Below are 25,745 nucleotides of genomic sequence, written 5' to 3' on the forward strand. Positions count from 1 at the left end.
AGACTCTCTCTCTCTCTCTCTCTCTCTCTCTCTCTATCACACACACACACACTGTGGTCAACTTTGGTACATTTATAGTTCTGTGTAGTTATTTTGTTGTTGCAGTTTAAGATGTTCACACTGTAAATAATCTCATATTGTGCATCCCTTTTCCACTACCAATAGTAATTAAAAAAAGAAAATCTGTTCAGAGAATAGAAACAACAGTTACATTTTGCTAACTCTCCTTAAGGGCTGCTAGAAAACAAATGCTGAATAGTAAGTAGGCCTATAGCATCAACAACACTAATTTACACTTCTTCCGAGGATTGGTTTCTGTAATTCGCTTACAAATTATACATTTCCTTGACATTCAGTTTGCAGTTCTTGGCTCTTTTGACTGTGTTTCTACTTAGACAAGTAAATATAAATAAGCCTAGGTATATTGCATAGACTGTATACAGTCTATATGGTATATTGCTATGCGATATATGGCATATTGTTAAAGCTTTTAAATACAACCTACTAGGAGATGATGAATGCAAATGAGAGTTGTATCAGGGAATATATTACTAACCAGGCTGGTGTGTTTATGATCTGATATCCTGAACATATGCTGTTCTGAATCAAGTTACAGTAGTCTGTGCACGTGTAAAAAGACATCTGCCTATATACGTCACAGTTATAATGGGGTCCGTAATATGGGTCTCTCATATTGAAGAGCAAACATTCTTCTGTACCCAAAACCCATTGATACATACAGTGTACAGAATTGACAATTGTGCTTTTAATTTGTCGAAAAAAGACTGAATGTACTTCCGTCACTGTGAGCTAAATAAACATGTTTGGTATGGCTGTGCCATATCATTTTGCATATCATAGATTGCGATCACCTCTATATCGTAACAGTTTTTCCATAGTGCAATATTGACAATAGAGAGCTGACTAGACTAACAATACAGCAAAGTTCTCTTAGTGGTGTTGCTTCACTTGCATGGAGCAGGGTTCTGCTCATGTGCAGTCCACACTTCACCAAAGCGCGGTCACAACATTCTGGTATGTATGCAACAGTCCATGCATTGGTGCGTTCATGCCATCTGGGAATATTAGGGACAGTCCCCGTGTTCATGCTTTGCCAGCAGAATGTGTGAAAAACATGGATGCCGCAATAAAGGTTAAAAACAAATGCTCAGTAATCTTAAATAAAGAAGTTCCCATTAAGATCATTGGATATGAAAGTCCACATGGACTACATAATCAACTACAACAAGACGACAAATGTGATGACAAGTCTACAACTGGGCAACTCAACTGTTAGCTCTGTCATTCACATGTTGTGAGAGAGAGTGCAACTCATCTCTGCTGTAACATGCAGACGAGAGAGGTACTTGTGTGCCTGGTTGTCTTTCTACTGGGTTTCAAACATTGATCAAGCATTATTCCATCAATCATACGTCATGCGGCACACGGGGTGTCTAACTTCATTTTTACTTAGCTATATTGTAATGAAGGATCAGTTTTTAAATATTTTTTTCATTTTCATTTGCGCTTTTATATTGTGTTACCCAGTACCTCAGCCGACCCCATTTAAATTTCAGGCGACCACAAGGGGTCCCAACCCCAATACCTCCCTTTGAGAGTTGACTGAGCTGGTGCAGACCCCAGAAAGTACATCCTGCCATGTACCCTTTCTACTTGTGTGCTTAACAGTTGATCTCAATAGCCGATTTACTGCCTGAAGAACTGTGCTAATTAGTATTAGCTGTATTTAGTGTCTAGATGGATCAAGTATGTCGTAGTGGTGCTTTCATGCACATGGGAAAAGCATTTTTCCCAGTGAAAACGTCATTGTCAACGTCACCTCATGTGGGAATAATTGGTGGGAAACTGGGGGAAAAGTTTGTTGGCAAAGTTGCTCAGTTGTGGGCTTGTTGTCACTTTTGTCATCATGTTGTAATTTATTTGTAGTCCATGTGGACTTTCATGTCCAATGATTTTAATGTGAACTAATGCTACACTCTGGGGGCATGTCCGTGGGCTCCCATATGCAATCAGCCCGGAGTGTAGCGCTGTAGCTGGATGGCTGCATTAGCTGCTGGCTGTAGCAACTCAATTGTTTTCCCTTTTTCTGACACTGTGACCTCATGAAACAGATCTATGTGAAAACGTTCTACTTTAAGATTAATGACAGTATGTTTTAACATTTGTTGTGGCCTCCATGTTTTTCACACATTCCGACGGCAAAGCACGTGAACACTCGCAGTCAGAAAAAACAACACTATCACAAGGGAGGTTCTGGATGGCATGAACACACTGTTTGCCTGTCCAGAGTGTTTGCAATGCCTTCATTTCCTAGATGTATCTTCCTTGCCAGAATTTCGAATGTCCTGTAAACCAAACTCTGGGATTTGTTTGGAAACACCTTGCACACCAGTTTTATTATTATTATTATTTTCTATTCTCCTTTATATTCATTGTTTATTTTCATTAGGTTACTGCTTGAATTGATATTGTTTACATTGCTATTTTCCCTACTGTAGTCTAATCAACTTTTTGAAATTGTTCATTTAATTGTTGTAATTAATTTATGGAATTGTTTTTATTTGTATGTCACTTTGGACAAAGGCATCTGCCAAATAACCTTACCATAACCATAAATATGTGTTAGGCCAGTTAAGAGGGAAGGCACCTTTGTCCATATTGACCATCACAGCTTTAGCACATGAACCAGATTTTTTAGATTGGGAAGGGATATGGGACAATATTTTAATGCATTAGAAATATATTGTGATATTGAGCATAACTGCTTTGTTTTATGATAAAAAAAAACAGTGATAATAAAAATAGGCCTACCGTCAGGTAATCAGTGCAACTGTATTCTGAATAGTTTGCCACCTGTTTAAGCTGTATATTTAAATACAGTTACTTAAATATATTTTGTATTTTAAATAGCCTACTTAATCCTGTTACAGGCTCCCCAACACTGCCCGGTTTCATTGCGAGCCTACCTGGCAGCTGTCCAAATACTGGCAGCCAGCAGGGGGAGATATTGTAATGCTATATAGTATAGTTTTGTATAGGCCTTAATTCCAGCGAGTGGTTCGTTGATTACTGTCTGATTCGTTCACCTGTCAGTGCAATGCGCAAACGTACTGGCGGCTGGCGCTATTGCAATAATCACAGATACCCACAGCAGGCAGTGCACAATCAAAAGAATAGCATCTTGGTGAGTCAATCATACCAAAGATGTAACACCATAATTGTTAGGCTATAAGCTAAATCTGAATTGCAGTATGTGTATCTATTTTCTAAAAACAAATGCAGCCACCCACTGGCATACAAGGCACTGGACTCACACACTTCAGGACACACGTGCTAGTTTCGCCAGGAGAGGAGCCTACACCATAGACCTAAAAGAAACACGAGTAGCCTACATAAACAGTAAAAGCAAGGGTAGCCTACTACGGACGATTTTCCCGGGAAGCGTATGACGCTGAGGAAGCGTCAAGCTGAGGAAGAGGAATGGTTTTGTGGTGTGCACATTTCAATATTTCCCTGTTTTATATCGAAGTTTGTGCTCATGTCATTGTAATTAACCAGTAGTTACACATACAGGCACTACTGAACGTAACAGTAAACAGGGATCGTTCAGTCAGACACCTCATCAAACAAGCCTATCGTACTCTGATACAACCGCGTTGGATTCAATGTGCGTTTTTACTATGCCCCGCCCACCAAGTCACGCACACAAATTCACTACCGTCGCCGTATAAAGTAGTTCTATATTAAAGGTGATTTTATTCTATGACATAAATATCCAAATATTCCGAAAAATATTTTACTGAGTTGTTCGTGCCTTAAAGTAATATTGTTTTACAACAAGATTTCCATTTGACGTTGCTAGATATGTTTGGCCGGAACCACTGCGGAAGGATATCTACAGCAAGGGGAAAAAAAACAATCCGTAGTATTAAAACCCGCGGGAGCAGCTGTTGGTAATATTGCAGCAGTCTAAGCGCGAATTGGTAGAGGTACACTCACATAGTTTGAAATGCCACTTGAAATGCAGTCCATCTTCTGAAACCGGTGCAGTCAACTCCCACTTTGGAATATTACTTTCACTTGGCATCAGCAAGACTTTTTTCACTTAACTGATATACCTCAATCTTCCATATTTTCTTGACGTATTTACATTGATTTTGGTAAGTTTTTTCCCATTGAACTATGTATTCTTACTCATTTAATTTATTGATTTTGAGACGTCTAGAACTTTCTTGAAATTGTTGATTATATGGTGCATAGTTCTGGCATTTTGATTACAATCAAACAATTTAAGTAGTAGGCTAGCGGGTTAGGTATTAACAATACTATATTAAGAAAAAATGAACCTTAAACTGGAGGATACAGCCCATGCAGTCATGCTTGTGGTGACACTCGCATTTAAATGCCGGTGCTTGCACTGACAGTTAACGGGAGCTTTGCTTCCAGTTAAGTTACATCAGCTATTTAAACAAATATGATTTTTGCTTGTAGTATTTTTACTATGACACTAACGGCACCTACAGGTTACCAGTGGTGTATAAACTGTTAACCTTTAAAACTTTGTATTAATACTGTTTTTTCATTGGCAGGCAGTCATGCCACAAAGTCCGAGCATGGCGAGCAAGAATTATGACTATGACTACGACTCCTATCAACCCTATTTTTACTACGACAACGAGGACGAGGATTTCTACTATCAACAGCATGGTCAAACACAGCCCCCGGCACCAAGCGAGGATATATGGAAGAAATTTGAGTTGCTACCAACACCGCCACTTTCGCCTAGCCGGCGACCTTCTCTCGCGAGTCTCTACCCCTCAACAGCAGACCAGTTGGAGATGGTTACTGAGCTTCTTGGGGACGACACAATGGTCAACCATAGTTTGATTTGCGATGAGGACAACGCAAAGTCTATTATTATCCGAGACTGCATGTGGAGCGGGTTTTCCGCGGCCGCTAAACTTGAAAAAGTAGTTTCTGAACGTCTGGCATCATTTCAAGCTGCAAGAAAAGAAGCCGTTGTCACGACTGAATCTACGGGGAGCGGTTCAAATCGACTGAAGTCTAACGTTTGCTACTTGCAGGATATCAATACCCCAGCGTCGGAATGTATTGACCCTTCAGTTGTGTTTCCCTATCCACTGACGGAAACCCCCAAACCCAGCAAAACATCACAGTCGTTGGCAGTGGGCCTACCTCTTGATACTCCACCCAATAGTGGAAGTAGCAGCAGTAGCGACAGTGATTCGGGTAAGGGAATGTTTAACTGCTGTAACATTATTACATTACCTCTACCATGTCCCCATTTTGCGCTCTCTACATGTGTATTTTGTATAGTCTGGCAAGTAGTGTGAGATAAATTGTAATGTGGCGTGACTGAGTAATTTAGCCTACTGGCGAATAACGTGTTAAATCCTGGGCTGTCGTTGATGGTAGTTGCATAAGGTGCCCCCCTCCCTCCAGAGCTGCGTTTGTCTGGATGAAGATGAGCTCAATGCTGCAATGCTCTCATGGAGGAGAGGGCGGGGACGCATTGTAGGCATGATTGTAGGCTAGCTTCGTTTGAACAGTGATCAATGGGCAATGTATTTGACAGTGTGTCTCTCATATTTTAGACGATGATGACGACGAAGACGACGACGACGACGACGACGAGGAGGAGGACGAGGAGGAAATCGACGTTGTGACTGTGGAAAAGAGGAAATCTGTGAAGCGGTCGGAATCCAATTCAGATGCTGCTTGCAGATCGCATCACAGTCCGGTAGTTCTAAAACGCTGTCACGTCAATGTTCACCAACACAATTACGCAGCACACCCATCTACCCGAAACGAGCAGCCCGCGGTCAAGAGGATTAAGTTCGAGAGCAACGGCAGCAGGGTGCTTAAACAAATCAGCAACAATCGAAAATGCACGAGTCCCAGGACGTCTGACTCGGAGGATAACGACAAGCGCAGGACACATAACGTGCTTGAGCGACAGCGACGGAATGAGCTCAAGCGCAGTTTTTTTGCGTTGCGCGACGAGATCCCAGACGTGGCCAATAACGAGAAGGCCGCCAAAGTAGTCATACTCAAAAAAGCGACAGAGTGCATCGCCAGAATGCAGACAGAGGAGCAAAAACTACTTTCTGTTAAGGAACAGCTAAGGAGAAAAATTGAACAGCTCAATCACAGGCTTGGCTTACTGAAGAGCTCGTAGTAATGGACAAAGGATGAGGGGTTCCATACCCTCTGGACTTCTGCTGCCTGAAAATGCAGTTGCGCTCAAGACTGTTCCTCGAAAGCTCTGGCCACTCATGACTTTGAAGCAATCTGATCTTTTTTGTATAGAGTTTCACTGCCTTGTTTAAACATGGTCTACTGGAAGTCATCACTTCGTTTATTTTGTATTTAATTTTATTTTTAGTATACAATGGCAAGCAGATTTGCTACTGCCCTAAATTAATATTGTGTTTTTGTAAGATTTGTACATATTTGCTCAGATGTATTTCAGATGTTGTATTGATTCTGAATCATAAATGCATTTGTTTATGAAACCTGTTTGACTCATTCTTGACTCAGTGTTGCTAATATGACTGGTAACCTGATGGATTCCTTTTTAAACATCTGAAGCCACTTGACTCACTTGCACACAAGAAATCAGTCTTTGAAGTGACGGCAAAGTGCCTCTCATTTCGGTCTTTTATACACCCTCCCTTCCTTCCTCGATCTTCATCCTCACTGATCTAGATAAAGAATGATGGGGCGGAAAAAATGGGATGGTCTATCCAGTGTTAGTTATGTATCAGCTGGATCGAGGAGAGAGTTTGAGAGCTACCCAATGTGTTTTCCTGACTTGACTGATAATGCTATTGTGCTGATGAACATCCCATGCACCTGGCCACGCCCCTTTGAAATTATGAATTAGTGGTGGGCTGTTGATGCAACTGACTTGACAATCAATAAAGGCCTGTCCCTTGGGCTTTCATACTTGCAGTTCATCATACAGCTACAGTTTATTGTGCTCTCCACATTATGGCACTGTACTTAAAATACAGTAGTGCACCTCATCTTCAACTAGGATGCTTTTACCATTTTGCATCACATATAGTGTCCACAGGAAAGGACCGCCATAACTTGTTTCAGAAGAGAAGTTCAGCCACATTTTGGACCTTGAACTGATGCAAGGTAAAGGTTATTACATAGTGTGTGTTACACAGGTAGCATCATTTTTAAATCAACAATCCCGAATGGCCTTAGAGGGACATGCTGTACATGAATTTCAGCCTTGCTCAAACCCTACATTTTTATCAACCCTAAAAGAAAGTTATGCTGCAAAATACTGCTTATGAGGCATTATTTTAACACATTATGATGAAACTTAGCCCTGAACAGGTGCAAGCAATGTTGAATAGATTACCCTACATACTAGAAGAGCAGATAAGATCTAAAAAAAAGTGTTATAGCCTACATTTACATACAAGTGTGCAAACATACATTCTCTTTCATACCCAACCCATCAACCCATAACCTGACATCTCCTTGCATAACAGACTGATACCTTTGTCACTTAGTGTGTCAAACTTTTACCATGACCAAATCTATACTTTCACTCAGTTAACTACTGTCTGGAGCAGTAACTTAAACAACTTGCCTGTGATGCAAATAAAAACCAAGGCAGTTGCAGTGCATGTGTTAAGGAAATATCTCTCTTCTGTTATTAAAATATATAGAACATTTGAACTCAAGAAAAATCTCTAAGGCATGACAATAGGTCATATATTGAATAGCTTAGGCCAAATATAAAATCAAAATATGAACATTTAAAAGTGGAAAAACATGAATCTTTTTATTAAACTTTAGTATGTCCAACTTGGTTTCTACTATGTCCAACTTGCCTGTCATTCATTAAAACCATGACACATGGCCACTACTATCCATGGTCTGGTTCAAGTTCGAGCACAGCAGACTTGTGACGTCAAGTGTCCGACTCTATGCAAAACGTGCTACAATACGCATGCTGAGAGAGCACATGGAGGAGAGGACGTGATTTAGCTGCTAGGTAGCTAATGTTTCTCAGACTACATCAGATATTTTACCTTTCTGACGGGGATTCCTGAACAACTACGAATGCAAGAGGTGAAAATATGGCGAAAGAAATGGTAGGTAATCTAGGTATTATTGTTTTATTTAAACTGGCGTAGTGTACAACTGCACATGTTAATCTGTATCATTAGTAAGAGAGCTGCTAGCTAGTGGGCTATGGTAGAACAGAAGTATGCATTTGCTGCTGCCACAGGTGTAACGTTAACGTTATTGGTACAGAAACTTGTATGGTTAAGAACGTTGCCTTTATATATATTATAACTCTATTTAAATACTGTTAAACTACCAAGTATGACGAACATAACATTTTGACTCACCTGTCTGTCTCTTTATCAGGCGACAACTTTACCTACTGTTTAACGTTCGGATGCGTTAAAGGTGTTAGTGAGGATTCACGTTGCTTTGAAATGTAAATCAGAACTTGTGTCCTATTGGCTACATATTCTGCGGTGTTCGTGTTTACTCATGACGATATCCCTGGTATAGCTCAAAATTGAATTGGTAGTCTAACTTTAACGTTAAGTGTCGAAGCATAACCTCATCGGCCATGTACATTCAGTGGAGAGGTAACATTATATATCCTACTGTTGTACACCAGTGCTGTGTAGTGTATTCTAAACCTCACGAGGAGGCATTTCCTAATTAGAACGCAGACCTGCTTTTCTTAAAAAATTGAAAGCGAGGTCGATTGCAGAGTTAAAATGATGGGGGACTTAAAGTGTAATGGTCTCTGGAAACTAGTTTTTTACAGACTGCTTATTTCTTTGACTGCTGTCAGTGTCAGCTCTTTGACTATGGGGTGTAGCTCATAAATTTGTAAGGGGAGGAAGGCTGGTCTATCATTAGGTGTCCTCACTGAGAGATTTACAAGGGATTTATGATGATGGGGAGCACTGTCTGCAGCGCTGAACTGCAACTCCTTTACCCCCCCCAGCCCTGTCACCTGCTGCAGAGGTGCCCAGAGCTCACTGGACCTGGCAGTCAGTATAGTGATGCTGTGCACCCCTTGCCCCTCGTGTCTCTCTTTAACACACACCGGTCACCTCAGACAGAGGGGCTGTGCCGCTAGATAGATACAGTGGTTGTGGTGCTGAGCTTGTGTGACTTTTTGTTTTAGCAAGTCGTGTTTACACTCGTTAAGTTTTAGGCAACCATCGGAAGAGCTCCTACATCTCCTCACCTCTGAAATGTTTATATATTCTTTATATGCGAGTGCTGCACTGGGTTGTGTGTTTATCTGTTGATGTCTGGTCATCAATGAGGTCATCAGGTTATGCTCCCGTTTTCTCTCCGCGTGATGGATGAGACAGGATGCGCCAATAGGATTGTGGTGTCTGTCAGCTGCTGATGTTGCACTGGGCACAGAGGTCGTCGAGAGAGTTTGGGGCCATCGTATGCGTCCGTGTGGACCCCGCGCAGCGGCTGCATAATCCACCCCCTGGCTATTAGTCATCGTACAGGAGGCACGTGTTGTCATGCACACACCCAGTCAGCTGTGGCAGGTGTCTCTGCATGCACAACTGATTGCGCTGTCGCTTGTGCTGGATTGGTCCAGATAACATGCTGAGAGTGTGAAACTGGTCCAAAGCTGGTCCCGCTGTTTGGTGCTCCGTCCTGTCCATTGACCCATGCAGGATCCTGGCAGTGACACATGTGCTGTTGTGCACAGGCCAATTCCTTGTTTTGTTTACCTGTGTATATGTATGTCTCAAGAGATGATGGAGCTTGTCCTCTCATTGTGATAAATGGTCATGCCGGTCATGCCCCCTCCTCTGTTTTGTTTTTTCCCCCAGCAGTGTTGTGGGGCCCCATTACAGGTTAACTGGGTTCAGAGCTGTCTATCTTTAACCTGCACACTGGCCCTTGCTGAATGGATGAGCAGCAGTCCGCTCCTGGCAGCAGCTGTGGTAAGGGTTGCCAGAGCGGGCTCTAAACACGGCTCCTCACGGAAAGCTTGTTCCTGACATGCTACTAATGTCATACGCGCACCGCACATCCTATCCTTTTATCGCTGGGGTCACCGGGGCCGCCTGCAGCTGCCTGCTGTGGTGTGTTACCCTTGCCAACCCCCCCCCCCCTTGCTGGTTTTATTTTCTGTCACATCTCTCTCTCTCTGTCCCTGTCCCTCTCTCTCTCACTCTTTTTTCCAAGTGCTGAGTGGCACCATAGAAGGTGCTAGGCAGGAGTGGGTGTAATCATGTGTGATGTCAGGCCTGTGAGGGCATGCTTGTCACCAGGCTCTCACATGTCGTGATGTCGCAGATACCTCATGCCCAGAGTTGAAGTTTAAATTAAGAGTCTACTCAGTTAACCTGACACTGACAATCTACTTCAGTTTCTGGGGTTAAATACGTTTAACCCAACTGAGCGCTAGAGAGAGAGAGAAAGCGGAATCCTCTCAAAGAACGCTATTTTGGGACGGCGGGAGAATATGGGAGTCATGAACCACGTCTCAATTTCATAGCATGCTGACTCCGGGAAAAGTTTTACACTGTCATTGGGAAGAACTGTTCAGAATAGCCAACTCATGGTTGACATTTAACTCCATTTGGCCACAGTTGCTAGCATGGGAAAACCCAGACCTTCACTGTTGTACAATTGGGAGTGGGTCTGGAAAAGGTTTGTTGACTTAACATTTCCAGCAGGGCCTTAACTATGAAATTCAATTTCAATTGGTAACTAAGACTAAAATCGTTTTGAAAGTGTAGCAATAGAAAACAAAGGTTTCACATGCAATGTTTTACCCATTTCCAAAGAAATACACATACATGCCGGATTAGCGATTGTATTTGCGTTCTTGTGTTTTAGGGACATAGGAAATGGGCTTCAATGGCCTCTTGGCCTTGACAGGCCTGCAGAGCAAATCCCAAATTTGCTGAAAGTTCGTAGGGGTAATCCCAGGCTACACAGTTGCCACTCAAGCAGTCCCAAAGTCTAAAGTTGGAAAGGCGATGTGCCAAGCAGTCCCTAAAGGTGGAAAGATGATGTGCCAAGTTTGCATCAGCAGGTGGATCACTAGACTGTATTTTAATGAACACAAGAATGGAAAGTTTATTTGTACACAACAAAGTGCATACTGCACTTGACTGTGGCAGCCGCCGATCATTCCAGACCAAAGCGGCTGCGGTGTGGATGTGTGCTGGCTCGCTGCCTCTCTCTGTCTGCTTTGATGAGTAACGCCGCACTCAGTGGCCTCTCATCCCCTCCTGTCCTGAAGAGCTGCTTGTCCCCAAGGGAAGTTTGAATTGCTCCCGCTCCCCCACTCTGTTGTAAAAGAGCAGAAGATGGCTGGCCATCTGGAGAAAACGATACTATCATTGCTGATATCTGCCTTTTAGAGTGGCCCTTTGGTCTCCCCACACCCCACCCCCACTCCCAGCTCCCTCAGTGGCCTTGACTGCGGCCCTAAGAGGTTTGTGTCTTCATTAGGTGAAATATTAGATGCTACTTTTACATGTTGTCACATATTCATAATGGTCACAGACATAGGCTGTATATGCTGCATTGTTTAAAGTCTCGTCATCTGCGCCGTCTGTATTGTTGGTTGTGTGTTGAGGCGTCTGACTAAGGTGAATCATATTATCCATACGCTTACGCTACACATGCATGAGCAACATCCATAAATCATTTAGGCCAGATCATGTTGTGTCTAACAGACAGAGGCAGAAGTACACCAATTACCATGTTGATTATGTACAGTACAACAGGCTATAAGGTGACTACAATTGATTTTTCAGTCAAAACATTCTGTATTCTATTCCAGTGAATTCAGAAAAAGAAAGACTTAATGTTTTTATGTGTCAGGTTTACATGAGTTCTCTGTTAATGAGATGAGTTCTCTCTTAAACTCAGAAACTGTAAAGGTTTAGTTAGTACTCTTTTTGTTTGATTTGTATATTGATGTCTGTTTCTGAAGACCGTATCTGTTTACTCTATGCATGTGTGTAAATGACAACAAGAAATTGGTGGAAATGTGAGTTCACAGGCACGCACTGTAAACACACAGAGGTTTGTTAAGCAAATTGAGCACGCCTGCAACTGATTTACTGCCTTGCTGTTTTTTTGGGGGGAAGGCCCTTGCGGTGATAGGTGATAGCCCTTTGATGGATGCAAGTTTGTGTAACTGGCAGGGGGTTTTCAGAGAACAGATGGGCTGTGGAACGAGGAGGGGCTCAGACCTGCTATTCACACTCCGTCCCTGACAATGTGCCACAGCACAGAGAGCAGATGCCTTTGGAGTGGTGTCTTTGTTGTGAGGTACAGTCAAGGGTCTTCTCTTTAATAAAGTGGAAGGAAGGCATTAATCTTGATCACCAAGGCCCAATGCATTGGGCTATTGCTACACTTGTAGTAGGTGTAGTTGTACTAGTTGGCTTTAAGGGCTTATCTGGTGGTCATATCAAAGAATTCTATGTGAGGAAAGCGTATGAAGGAAGACTTGGCTGTGTTGCCATTCAATATGTAGTAATTACTTCCTGTTTTAATTTGGGAGCATTTTGTTGTCAAACCCAAACAAAGTCAAAGTCACTTGAACTGAGGTTTCCATCCTGATGTTGTATGAGGTAGAACAGTCGGCTTTTTATGAACAAGCTACAAAACGAAGTATAGACATGTCTCAGCAACAGGAGTATTTTATTTAAGTGTTTTTGAAGTAGTCATGGATTTGTCTCTGACTAGTCTCTGAATTAAATATGAACAGTATGTTTGATGCCTCATGTGTTGACAGTCTTAATTTAGTGGCAGACGTCACATAAATGGCATTTTCACCATAAGAATCGGGACCAAGTGGGATCTAAACCCCTCTCATTATAGTTGCCCTTGGGAACTTTGAGTATGTTCTCCCACAGTCTGACAATTCAAATATAGAATGACTTCTCTCAATTAGTCATGAGAGTGGGGTAAATGCTCGGAAGGAAAAGATGTGAGTCAAGCAAAGCAATTTCTCTAATGGATTTTATACGATTAAGAGAGAGAGTGTGTGTGTGTGTGTGTGTGTGTGTGGGAGGGAGAGAGAGAGAGAGAGAGAGAGAGAGTGAGTGAGTGAGTGAGTGAGTGAGCAAGCAAGCAAGAGTGTGTGTGTGTGTGTGTGTGTGTGTGTGTGTGCAAACGTGTGTGAGTGTACCCTCAAGCTTCATAAAGAGCAGTGGCATTGCATAGACACTATGGTATAAAGTGTTGATCTGGCAAACAAATCATAAGCCCAATTGAACAACATGACAAATTAGCCTTAAAGGAGTGATCCGGAGTGAAAACAATGTAGGGTCCATTTATGGATGATAAGAGTTCAAACTTGAATTTGAGAGCAAAAAAATGTTCATCAGAGGAGGTGACAACAGAATAGCTTATTGTGAAAGGGGCATGATGCTATGTCAAAGCAAATGTTAACCACCGACAAGACATTTGGTAAATGTACAGAAGGTTGTTTTTAAAAAATGTTTATGAAGTCAGTGCATTACCTTAACTTGTCATCCGATCACTGCCATATTGAAAAAAAAGAAGATTTTCTCTCACCCTCTCATATCTAAAAACATCATGTCACAGAGTTTTTGTCACGCTGTTTACAAGTTTACAACTATGTATATAAAGACATCAAATTAGATCATGTTATTCCTCCATACATGAGCAGGTGAAGGTGGCGTTCTGTTGTGATCTGTAGAAGTCTTGCTCGGCCACGTGGAATTCTTATCATTTGTATGGAAAAAAAAAAAAAAAAGATCACACAAGACGGCTGCCTACCCACTTTGCCCCTTCCTGTTGGTGCTGGAGAGAGCTCACTATTGGTTTTTAGATCGTCTACGTCACTATTTGTATGAGCCAAGACAAATCAGTATGCTCCAGCCAACTTATGCAGTCCAATCATGAGTCTTTTTATAGGCATGGAGGCATGGGTTATAGTAGATTTTATTCAGAGACCTATTTTCTATTTGGTTTATATGTTTCTTCTTTTACATGTTTTACATCTACATATTTTGAAATATTGGAGGAAAGGAAACCCTGTCTTTGCAAGTTATTTTGATCACAGAATACATACTGTATTCTCGACATCACAGACACTTTTGATTTGGAACAACTCTGTGAACAAATGTGTGGAGAAGTGAATAAAGATATGGCACTGTATATTCATCCATCTAGTCAGGTCAATTTTCATGAGCCAGCTGGTAATTTGTTGGGGCACTCACTCATTCAATCCAGCTGTCATCAACTTTAGACTAACTCTTTTGGCATTCTATCTAGGTCATCAGAATAGCTCTATTCATTTTCAGTGAACAAATACAACCACGTGGTTTTGTTTTCACAGAGTGCAGCCCATAGACTGTTATGTTAAGAGGAAATTATGTGGCCATGATGTCATTAGAAAAACCGGTTTGTCACCTTGATACAGATATAATTTATTTGTATAAATTATTATAGCAACCTGTAACACAGGAAAGTAATTTAGTACACTGAAATCCCTTTTATATTAGCCTAATCAAACAGATGGCATTGACAAACATGATCATGATGGTGCTCCCTGCAGGCAGAGAGTTGCAGTGATTCTCTCGCTAGCCTGATGAGTCTGTTGCGTTCACATCTACATCACTGCGCGCTGGTCCATCCCTTCCTGTTTTCCCTTCTTTTACACACCAGCCGAGTCCTCTTCGGCCCAGGTCCTAAAAAACCCGCCTTTTGGGCGCCACCGACATCACTTCCTGTTAGTTAGTCAGCTCTTTTTTGGCTGGCAGATGGGCATTGTCTCAGATCTAGAGAACACCACACTCCTGAGACAGCTGATCTGTCCTCTGGGACCTGAGCTCTCCAGGAGCAGCTGCCCGAAACACTTCTGGCCTTTCCTGCCGGTGACTAGACACAAGCACTCTTTGTGCCAGGTGCCTCTTCCAAAAGGAAAGGTCTGCTGTTAGAGATCACAGCATGGGGTCACCGTACAAGCGGTGTGTCAAAGTCTTAAAGAGCTGACAGCAGGCCTTCACTCACACTTATTGTGATGTCAAAAGCTGCATCTTAAATGAAACTGAGGAAGTCTTCGTGGTGAATAAGCTAACTGCTCAGTTACACCAGAATCCTCGCCAGGTGTCTGGACTTGAGACTGATTCCCTCTCATAATATCCAGCATGTCGTTCCATGACTCTGGTGCCAAAGGTCTGAACTTCATGACCCTGGAGATTTGGCCCTTGGACAGTTGGCCTGCGCTGGACAGTTGTATATCTTCCATCCTAAAGGTCCAGGCTCAAACATAGTTGGATATCAGGCAAGGTGGTGCTCACCTAATCTTAGCTGCTCTAACCTTACCTTCGGCGTAGAAGTTCAGCAGAGTTTTCTTGTTATTCTGATCTTGTTTTGGATGTTTCGGATCGCCTTATTCCTCCATGGCTTTGCCTATCCATGGTGATGGAAACCGTCTTTACTGGCCCCAGTTAGCCTGCTGGTTCTCCTCCTCATCAACCCATCCCCACCCCTTGTGTGTTCCATTTCCTTTCAATGTTTTTGCCAGTGGGCAGGCTGATCATGTACTGTCTAACAATGGTGTGCCATTTGTATGGAAAGAAAAGCATCTTGACACTTGGCTCTAAGCCATTATTATCCAAGTGAATTCTGTCTGTATTTTTAGGTTCTATTTCTGTTCCTGTTACCCAACTTCCATAGCCCACTCTGGCGGCTGGTGATGACTGACAAAAGACAGTTACTGAGCTGACATAGATGGCTGAAAATAAGATGAATAGTTTTATATACACACACAGAGCACTGCGATGTAATGCGTAAATGAAACCATATGGTATGTCAAAGCTTGCCTCTGCCCCCAAACTTGGCAACAGGCGGAACCTTTGGCTGAGGTCTGACATCCCCACCCAGATGAAGGCCCAGCAGACACAAAACATCCCATGAAAGGCCTGAATTGTGTACTATAGTTTTGTACGTCAAGCATCTACCAGCCTGATTCCATCACATTATATAATTTAATAGAAAATCCCCCCTAAGATAGTCCTGGTCAAAAACATCCACACAAACACACACACACACACACACACACACACACACACTGATTCTAAATTCCCGATTGGCAAATCTTCAGCTTGGGAGGCGGGGGAAAACTTGCCATTAATTGTCATGTTACTCTCCTGTCTGTAATGTCAGACCTTCGGCTGAGGACCAGACACAGACGATAACACGTTCTGTCCACCTCTCCTCGGCCCCCTCCTCTCCCACGGATGTTGTTTTATCACTGAATTCCCAAAGAGAGGACTGTGAAACAGCAACACTCATTGGTGCTGATTTCCTGTGAAAATGGTCTCTCCCTCTCCCTCTCCCTCTCCCTCCAACACCCCTCCCCACACCGCAGAGATGAAGTGGGTTCACAGTCAGTCTGTGCCTAATCTGAGTGAGTGATTGAGGTCCCCATGACACAGTATTAGCCCTTTTGCTGACTCACTTTGCCAGCAGTGCTGGTGATTTACTACTACGGTACGGTAGTCATGACCCCCACTTTGTATTTTTGGATGCTGCTGCGTAAGTAGGGATGATGCAAGGAATGTGTAATGTAATGAAGGAACATGTTGCTCTCACAAGCACACAGGGCGAAATGGAGGCAGCAGTCCCCTGTCAGCTATTCTGGATTTGAAGTCTGTAATGTACACACACAAGCTGCCAGATGTCTTAAAATACCCCCCACCCCCCCAACACGCACACACCCTCGCCTTTCCCTTCTCCCCTTCTAGAAGCTTCCATGTTCTGAGACCACGTTTTCAGCTGACAAGAGTAGTGAGATCAGCCTGGAGTCTCTGGTCAGTTCAGCACCAGTAGACTGACTCATCCCTATTTGTTTCCCGCTCTCTCTCTCTCTCTCTCTCTCTCCTGTATCTCTCTCTTCTCTCACTTTAAATGCTTTAATTCGTGCCCTTGGCTGGTCTCCCAGCACACGCTGTAAATGGCCAGGGAAGAGCGAGTAAGGAATGAAGCCATGAACAGAGAGAGAGAGAGAGAGCGGGAGAGCGGGAGAAAAAAGGAGACCTTGGAAGTTTTAAATAAATAGCGTCTGTCTCCAGTAAATAAGACCCACTAAACAATCAAGGACTTGAAATTCAGGGTTCTGGTGAAAAAATGTCGGTGCTGTGCCAGGGCCCAGCCCAGAGGGCCCGGTGCCAGAGAGGCTTAACACACTTTTACCGTAAACAAGCTGGAATCCTGGCGTCTGTTTGAACAATGCGCCGGCCACTGTGCCAGCAAAGCACAAGCCTGCGTTTCATGACTAACCCCGCCCGCCCCCCCTCTTCCAGGAGAAAGTCAGTGTTGAGTAATAGAATGACTGAGCATTGTGTAATACACGGTAACACACGGTAGATAACATTGACTGTTGGGCTGGGTTGGGAAATCATGTTGGCGGAGTCTGGCGGTAGCATCTCTGAAGAACTTCATCTGCTCTTGCCGCAAGAGTGACGCTTGCTGGCAGGCGCACGGTTCTGTTGCCTTATTCCATCCGGACTTTGTACTGAGTGAAGTGCCAACTGTGTGTGGTTTGTGTGAATTTTACTGGGAGTGAGAAAGAGGTTCTCCCAAGCCATTTTGAAAATGAAAAGCAAGAAAATGAGACCAAGCTTAACTTAATTTGTCTGGAGTATAATAATAATAATTTTAAAAAAAGTTGCTTCTCATGAGTGTGAGTTATTTTCTTCTCGTGTAATCTCGCTAGTCAGAGACTGGGTGCTGGGGACTGGGGTGTAATGGGTTTGATGATATTTCCAGCTAATGATGAACCGAATGCCCTCCGTCCACCTCACCCCAGCCCCTCTCCGCGGTGGCACCTGTCGTGTTGGCCATCCAAGTCCACTTTTACGTCGTAATTTATGAAGCACAGCTGTAGCCTGAGTGGCTTGCTCTGACCTTTCAACTCGTGTGTTTGTGTTCCTCATCTGTGGGGGCCACGGAGCCGTCCTGCTGCACCCGACCATTGGGGTGTCCAGTTACAGCAAGGGGGTGAGTTGTGAAAGGGGTGAAAGTGGCGTGATGTAAGTGCTATTTGATTACACAAAAGTGACGTACTGGGGACTTTTTAAAATGATAATAAGAGCAGAGGGTTCAATACATGTGAAAAAAGTTAACTTAGCCTAAAATCATCAAGTGATTGATTCAAATTGAAGGGGGGGAGCTATTTTGGTCTCGTGTGCGTGTGCCTGCCATGCCTGGAGAAGGAGTGGTTGTTTTAGTTCTAGGAAGCCAGGGAGACTTGCCTTCTTGTGACATGTTCCCGCCCTTTTGTAGCCATGCCCCGGGAATGGAATTGGACGCATTGACGGCGCGTGTGAGGGGGATCAGGACACCCTGGCACTGTTGCCACGGAAACCAGAGGTTACATTCCGACTGCTGCCCTCTCTTTTATGGCGTGTGTGAAATGGTCCCTTACTAAATTGTCCCTCCCTCCTGACAAGTCACCTGTCTGTGTGAGATCACCAACATGTGGATATGAGATTTCAGTGTTGCAGACCCTGAAAGTTAAAACGTCACACCCCATCATTTTATAGTATCGATAATTGAAAGAATGACCGTGTTGTTTTGCATGCTTTTAGCGCTTAGCGCTTCCCATGGCTTATGCACCTTTTCTCCTCACACACACACTCACATATGCAGCTTTCAACTTGCAGCTGTCATGTGAAGTACAGCGAGACATGTCTGCTCAGTGATGCTGTGAGCGCACGGAAACAAATGATAGTAGGCCTGTGTTGATCTGATTTGCTGACTTGCACCTTTCAGGTTTGCGTTACCTAGGCTATGGAATTTAGTTAATTTAGGCCCAAACTTTCATATCTCAGCAAAGTCCATAGAAATGGATCCCAGAAAGATTTTCTTGTTCATTTTTGAACATTTATTTTATCATACAAAACGCAATGATTTACATCCACATATCGTTATGCACAACTGTTTTTCCCGGCCTAAAATCGTAGGAAATGGAGTTACTTTCACATCCTTAGTAAAGTGACAGGCACTCAATTAGACCTACATACCACCAATGTAGTGACATTAACAAGTGTAATCATTTAAAAAACAATGTCATGTAATCAAATCACTGAATATGTTTTGCTATTAGTAATTATGCAGATCATAAAATACTATAAATTATTAACAAAATACATGTGTGTGGAGACTGGAGAGTCTAGGATTGCCTGTGGTGTAACTGATCACACAATATTCAATATCACTGATGGCGTCATGAATTCTTCCCTTAATATAGTAGCGAAACAATAATTTTAGTATAGTGACCGCATCTCTCCAGTAATATAGTGCCCGCTGGACGATGTGCTCACAGTTAAGTAATTCATTCTTTCGGCCGTAGACTATTTAACCCTCAGGTCAGGTCACTATGAAGCCATAATTTGCAGTATCAAGCGTCTGTTAACTTAAGGTACGCTGATTCTAATACTGTTGATATTCTTAACATTGATTCTACCGTAATTTCCCAACTATCAGTCGCGTATAATACATTGATTTTGCAAACAATGCGGCTGATACATGGGAAATTACGGTAAATATAAGGATCGGCTACTAGGAAGATTCAAGACCCTTCCTCTCCTCCACCCCTGTTTACGCCCCCCACCCCCTTCGGAAACAGTGGGTGCTTTATGGTCTCAATACGGCAGGCGGCCCTAAGATGAAAATTGGTGCCCAGGAGTTTTCTCCACCGTGCACGCTATTTATACAACCCCTCCTCTCTCTCCTTTTCCTTCTGTGTCTCTCTCTCCTCTCCTCTATCTCCATCCTTCTCTCTCTCCGTCTCTCTCACTCGCTTGCACACACAGCCTATTCATCCAATCCCACACACATACTCATAGTTACCCTATTTATACAGTGTCTCTCTCTCTCTCTCTCTCTCTCTCTCTTGCACTCTCACTCTCTCTCTCTCTCTCTCTCTCTCTCTCTCAATCGGTGTCTATTTCGGCGGCTGTGGGCTTGACTGCTTCTGCTGTGTCAGTGTGATGGACGGTGGGGGTGTGTGTGGGGGGTCGGGGTGAGTGAGTGTGTGTGTGTGTGGGGGGGGTGGTGGTTGTGGTTAAACAGTGTGCGCGTCTGGATTGCTTTACACTAGGGAAAGGCCAGCTCAGCCAGCTGCAGAGTCATGTCACAGGGATGCTGTCAGACGGCTGCCACTTCCTCTCCCCACACACACACACACGTTTCCATCACTCATTTCTCTCAGGACATGGCTCACACAGGATAATGGGTCTGCTCTCTGGCTAGGTTTGTTTTGAACTTGTCTTCGTCCGAAACAAAAGCTGTCCAGTTTGGTGTTTAGAGAAACACAGAGAACTTTGTTCTTGTTGAAACCTTTGGTGATGCCCTAATGCAACCAGCCTGAGTTAAGGTTTTAATTCTAAAATGTTCAGTTATGCTCTGCATTATTGTTTTTGTGGAGCACCTAAGGCGCTACTGAATGAACATTTTAAAAGCTGAAGGCATCAGTGAGTGAGTTCTACATTCACAAGAGCAAACCAGATGGTGGCTTGATAGCCATGGCCAGTGGAGCCTTACATTTGATATGACCTGTCAGTCAACACTGATTGGATGAGAATTTTCTGTGATGTGTAACAGATGCTTATCGACAAGTTGATAAAACTGCTGATTAGTTCTCATCAGCAACTCGGCTACAACTAAAGTTTTTACAGCAGTCCACTAGTCTGTAAACAGGTTACAAGCATCAACACAGATAAGCAAGCTGCAAACCAAGATAGCCTCAATGGATGATAAGTAAAGTATGCACTTTTTGGTGGGGACAAATTCTGCGGGATGTTCACAATAATGATGGCCGATAAAGAAGGTGTAACAAATACATCCCATTTTACATACTAATGTGGGCTGTTTGAGCAAGTGAAGAATGTAATCTGGTTAAAGCAAGCATATGTTACGCATAAGACTAGAATCGTTAGAATCAGCAACCATTAGATTTTACAGTGGGAAGCAAAAACGTTGAATATTGAGCAAAGGGGCAGCGAATTTCACGGACGGCAGCCAGGGAGATTGTTTGTCGCGGCCTTTGATGGTTGAAAAATTGCAGGACTATGGCATTGTCGGATGGGTTAATTTGATTGGGGAGCATGGTATCTCTTCATCATGTCTTGTAATGAAAATCAGACAAAGCCGATCTGTCCTCGCTGCTCATGTGATGTTTGTGGATATATCTTCCTATTTTTGCTCATGCTATGTTAATATGCAGTCACACAGACCAGGACAAAATTCAGCTTTTGCATTTGAAAAAAAAAAAATTGGCAGGCAAAGAACACATGTCTCTCTGGTGATTCAATCATCTTAGGGGAAATGTTATAGGCTGTAGTATTTGCAAGGGAGGCATTGGCCTGCAAAGGTCCTCTGATTCTGTTTTAGACTGGAAGCAGCACTCTAAATCCGTGCACTGACTGTGCAAGTGCCATTTGACCGTTGAAAGGCACAGGCTAGGATATGGGCTATGAGTGCACTGCACGCGCGCTTATCGCAATGAGTGATCTGGGCCCTAATTGGGACAGGGGTGCACTCTGTATCTGCGGCAGAGCCCGTCTCCTGAGCGCGGGCTCCGGTGTCTGCTGCTGTCTGGTCGTGTCTGTGGGGGACTGCTGTGTGAGTGCAGGAGAACTTCCTCCGTCATGTCTTGTGCCATGTCTCCTGGGGCTGGTGGAGGGGGGAGAGGGGGGCGCTGTCTCCTAGTAACCTTGCCACCGGGTAACCGTGAGTAACCGGAGTCGTTTGATCAGCTGGCTTGATAAAAAGAGCAGACGGCTACCAGGGGCTCGCTGCGCGCCGTGCCGGCTGCAAACGATCTATGCCCGTGCTGTAATCCTGTACGGCAAAGAGCCCTCGCTTGACAATACCCGCCCTGCCCAGTGAGACTCCCCTCGCAGAGCCCACTGCCCACTTATCTCACAGACCTCCTCGGTTTCTCAAAGAAGCAGAGGGAGCTCTATGCCACATCTGCTGCAAATACCCTTCTTTTGTTGTTCTTGATCTTTAGAGTTCTTTTCTTCCACCACTCACGCAATCTCCTATTCCACCATCCTGTCCGTCAGTTCAGTGGAATGGAATCCAAGGGGGGGTGGGGTGGGCGGAGGGACTTACTGTAGCAGTTTTGTGGCCCCCAAGAGCAAAGCTCTGCTTTTGTAGTGGTGTTGCTCTTGCAGAGTTGTTTCTACAGGCCAGCGGCGAGCACCCTGCTGAGGTGGGTTTAGCAGTGAACACACAGACAGGAAGCGCTCACATTCATACCCATAACAGACAAGAGGAGTCAGCTGAGATGGGGATGAGGCCCGGGGGGTGGGTGGGCTGGGGTGTGTGGTGGGCAGGCGGGGGAGGGGTAGAGTGGAGGGCCTTTGACTGCTTCACAGCTGAAGGAGTAGAGGGGGGTTGGGTGGGGGGATGGAGGCAAGCCTTGGGCTGAGTGAGTTCATGGAGTTCATATGCATGCACACACACACACACACGCAACGCTCTGCTACAGAGCATCCTGCTGGTGGCTGAGCGATATCAAGCAAGCAGATAGCACACAAGCTGCGCCAGCTCTGTACCATTTCAAAGCCCTTATCATATCGCTCTCTGCTTCTGTCAGGGTAAGGCACATGATGTGAATTGAAAGGTCTTTTCAGATTTGTTAATTGATGTTTAACACTAGAGAAAACGACAACCTAAATTCCAAAAAATTGACACCGTTTTACATGTAAATAAACAGATTGCAACAATGTTTAAATGATTTTCAAATATATTTACTAACTACGCCAGAAACAATATATTGTGAGAAAATAACATGTAGAAACCCACTAACCAGAAGTGAGGTGGCAGAAGGTAAACAAGTCAAGTTCAATGAGTGATGTAATGGATCCCGTCACAGACTAATTATGAGCCACCTAGGTGAGATAGGGGCCAGGGAGAGAACAGGGGAAGGAATGGTAGTGACATAAGTGGCAGTACAGCTTAGGCGTAAGCTAATCAACTCTCTGTGGGCTAAAACTTTTGCTAAGACATATGTTTTGATCCTAAATGGCCCCTGTGTCTAACTGCGCTTCATTTTCAAATGAAACTGGTTCCCAGAAGTTCTTTGAAGGTGTTTGTTTCCTGCAATTGGAACGTTTGTCAGTGCTTTGGCCAGGTGACAAAGCTCTCACCCACACACTTTTTTTGCATGCTCAATCTTTGTGTTTTCATATGCGGTTACCTGTGAGTAATTGTAATCGCACTGCTTAGAGAGTGTGAGGGGGGCTAGCTCTTTAGGCACTGTTCAGAAGGTCAACTGTCTTTGCATTCATGCAAATTAGCCGGTCGTGAATAGCTGTTGTGGGTGTCTGCTGGTGCTTTGCAGTACGTTTCTCATGTTTTGTCCTGCCTATTTCTTGGTAACGGTTCTGTTTTTTGTCTTTAATGTTGACAGATAATTTACCAAGGTGGTGCTTTCCAGATAAAAAAGTTTCCATAGGAATTCCAGCTATCTGTTGTAACCTGTGTCTCATGTCTGCTGGGAGTTCAAGTGTAGACACTGGCAGTTAAGAAATTTGCATTGCAAATTAGATAACTTATTTTTTTTTGCCAAGTATTGTTATCATTAACTCGCCCCATAACTGTCAAATGACTACCATTGAAGTTTTGTTTTGATTTCTCCTGGAGACAAAATAAAGTGAATCACTGCTTGTCTGAGAGGTTTTTATGAAACCATGTTTCCACAACCATACCTCTTATGGACTGAAGGACCCTAATGGCCTGAGGACAGGCATGAGGTCATCCTCCTCAGGATGTAAATTGTGTTATCTGTACATCTGACTGCTAACGGTATCATTGTCAGCTGCTGACATTTAACTTTAACCTGGGCGGCCCGGCTGCAAAAAACCTTTAACCGCAAAAGCCGTTGTGATATGGATACATTGTTCAGTAGTTTTAATATGGATTCGTTCATTTGCGTTCTCCAGTATGTCTGAGTGACTGAGTGAGGGAGGTGACCGTGCTGGATGTGATGCAGGTCCCTCGGTTCTCTCTGCCCTGCTGTGGACACTGTGATCGCTGTTGTGGGAGCCGTGTTATTATTTAATCATTTATTGGAAACAATGGTTTTCATCATTTTTTTGTGTCCTGTTTTTCGACTTCCAGTCACAACACCTGCATCCTTGGTACAGCTCACTGTTCCTTGTTTCCTTTTGTTGGCTTGTTTGGGCCTCTTTCTCCTTCCTTTTTCCACTTCCTTTCTCTGCCCCCTTCCGTCCGAAGGACTGCTGCTGTTTCACTAAAGTGGTCTTAGTAGTGTACAATCACGATTGGCTCAGAGAAAGGCCCATTATTAGTTCAGTTCTCTTTGTGGTGTGAAAGTGTTACCCGCAGAAAAAAAGACCCCATTCACCCTGGTCAGCGGGACGTCTTTTGCGTAATGGGATGCTTAAGTCTGCCATTGTTGATATGTATGCGACCCAGTCATTATGAGCCAGGACCACCTCCTAATGAATTCCTAATGGATTATCATGAATCACTAGAGCACCCATCAGTACAAAAGGAGCTAAGTCAGTTCCCCACTGACACCAGTAAGCAAGGTCACCTCTTGGAACTCTCCAAGCTGCTTTTAGAAGATGTAAAAATAGTCAGTTTTATGGCCCCATGATGTGTGTCAATTTGAAAGGCAGTCTCATTGGATGGCTTACAACTGAGGTAGGCCTGTGCCCTGTTGCATGGTCAGCGTATAGTTATTTTCATGTATGTTGTTGTTGTGAGGTAAGAAATGGTCCCGCTGACAAAAGAACATGCACATGCAGGAACATGGAGAGGCTTATTGATATCCAAATAGCCCAGAGGCTCCGACAGCAACTACTGTACGTCACAACCAGCCACATCCATGATGTTAAGGTACCAGAGAGGAGAGTGGCCAGGTGAAAATCGCCTATTTAAAGTGTCCCCCTGCTCTTGTTCATATTCATACGGCTGTCTTCCTTTCTCTCTTCCCCTTTTTGACTCCTTTGTCTGCCCAGCCGGCATCACCAGCATTATGACATATACTATCTAGTTCCTCTATCACGCAGAATAACGCCAAGAATACTGACTGCAGCAGACACTTTGGACATCTGCCAGAAGACCTCATCAATGATTAATCTCCGTAAAGAGGAACTTGGGTGTATATTTGAATATGACTCTACTGGTTTTATATGAGGGCCTTTCCTCTTATTATTTTGAGTCTTCCCTCTATTCAACATCTGCCTCTGGTAATCACATTTTTGGGGGAAAACAAAGACAAATCCCTCCGTGAATCATGAAAGCTGACAGCTGGCCTTTGGACTATCGTCTGTGTGGGACACCCAGTGACTTCCTCCAGCTGCTTTCCAAGACACTGCCCATGGGCATAACCACATGGACACTGTTCTGCTTCAAGCATGTCTGGTTAGACTCACAGACTTAACCATATTTAGACTGTGGCCTAGTCCAATCATCCTTGATATAATAGAGCTGCTGATCCTGAAGACCTGTCTATGAAAGACGTTGTGCTGCTCACTGCAATGTATATGGACTTGCCGAGACATACTGTAATATAGACTCATAATATAAACTATAGTGTCATGGAAAGAGATCATTTTGGTACAGCTTTGTGATACAGAATAGGGTATATTTGTTTGAATATCCATATTATGCTTGTCCTTTGTGTGCAA

At 43.7% G+C, this 25,745-nt stretch overlaps 1 protein-coding gene and 1 long non-coding RNA gene across 2 annotated transcripts in view; both read left to right on the plus strand.

The window, feature by feature from the left end:
• The first annotated feature begins 3,990 nt into the window (after positions 1–3,990).
• Positions 3,991–6,557, plus strand: mycb (MYC proto-oncogene, bHLH transcription factor b). Its single transcript, XM_062526006.1, has 3 exons — positions 3,991–4,181; positions 4,611–5,271; positions 5,637–6,557. Exons 2-3 carry the CDS (start codon positions 4,617–4,619, stop codon positions 6,218–6,220), a joined length of 1,239 nt encoding a protein of 412 aa, XP_062381990.1. The 5' UTR covers positions 3,991–4,181; positions 4,611–4,616; the 3' UTR covers positions 6,221–6,557.
• A 1,429-nt stretch (positions 6,558–7,986) lies between these two features.
• LOC134101940 (uncharacterized) overlaps positions 7,987–25,745 on the plus strand; it is a 36,541-nt gene continuing 18,782 nt past the window's right edge. Inside the window, exon 1 of the long non-coding RNA XR_009941467.1 lies at positions 7,987–8,162. This is a non-coding gene — a long non-coding RNA (uncharacterized LOC134101940). The remainder of the gene's footprint in view (positions 8,163–25,745) is intronic.

The sequence above is a fragment of the Sardina pilchardus genome, chromosome 2 (genome assembly GCF_963854185.1).
Source record: "Sardina pilchardus chromosome 2, fSarPil1.1, whole genome shotgun sequence".
NCBI classification, from domain to species: domain Eukaryota; kingdom Metazoa; phylum Chordata; class Actinopteri; order Clupeiformes; family Clupeidae; genus Sardina; species Sardina pilchardus.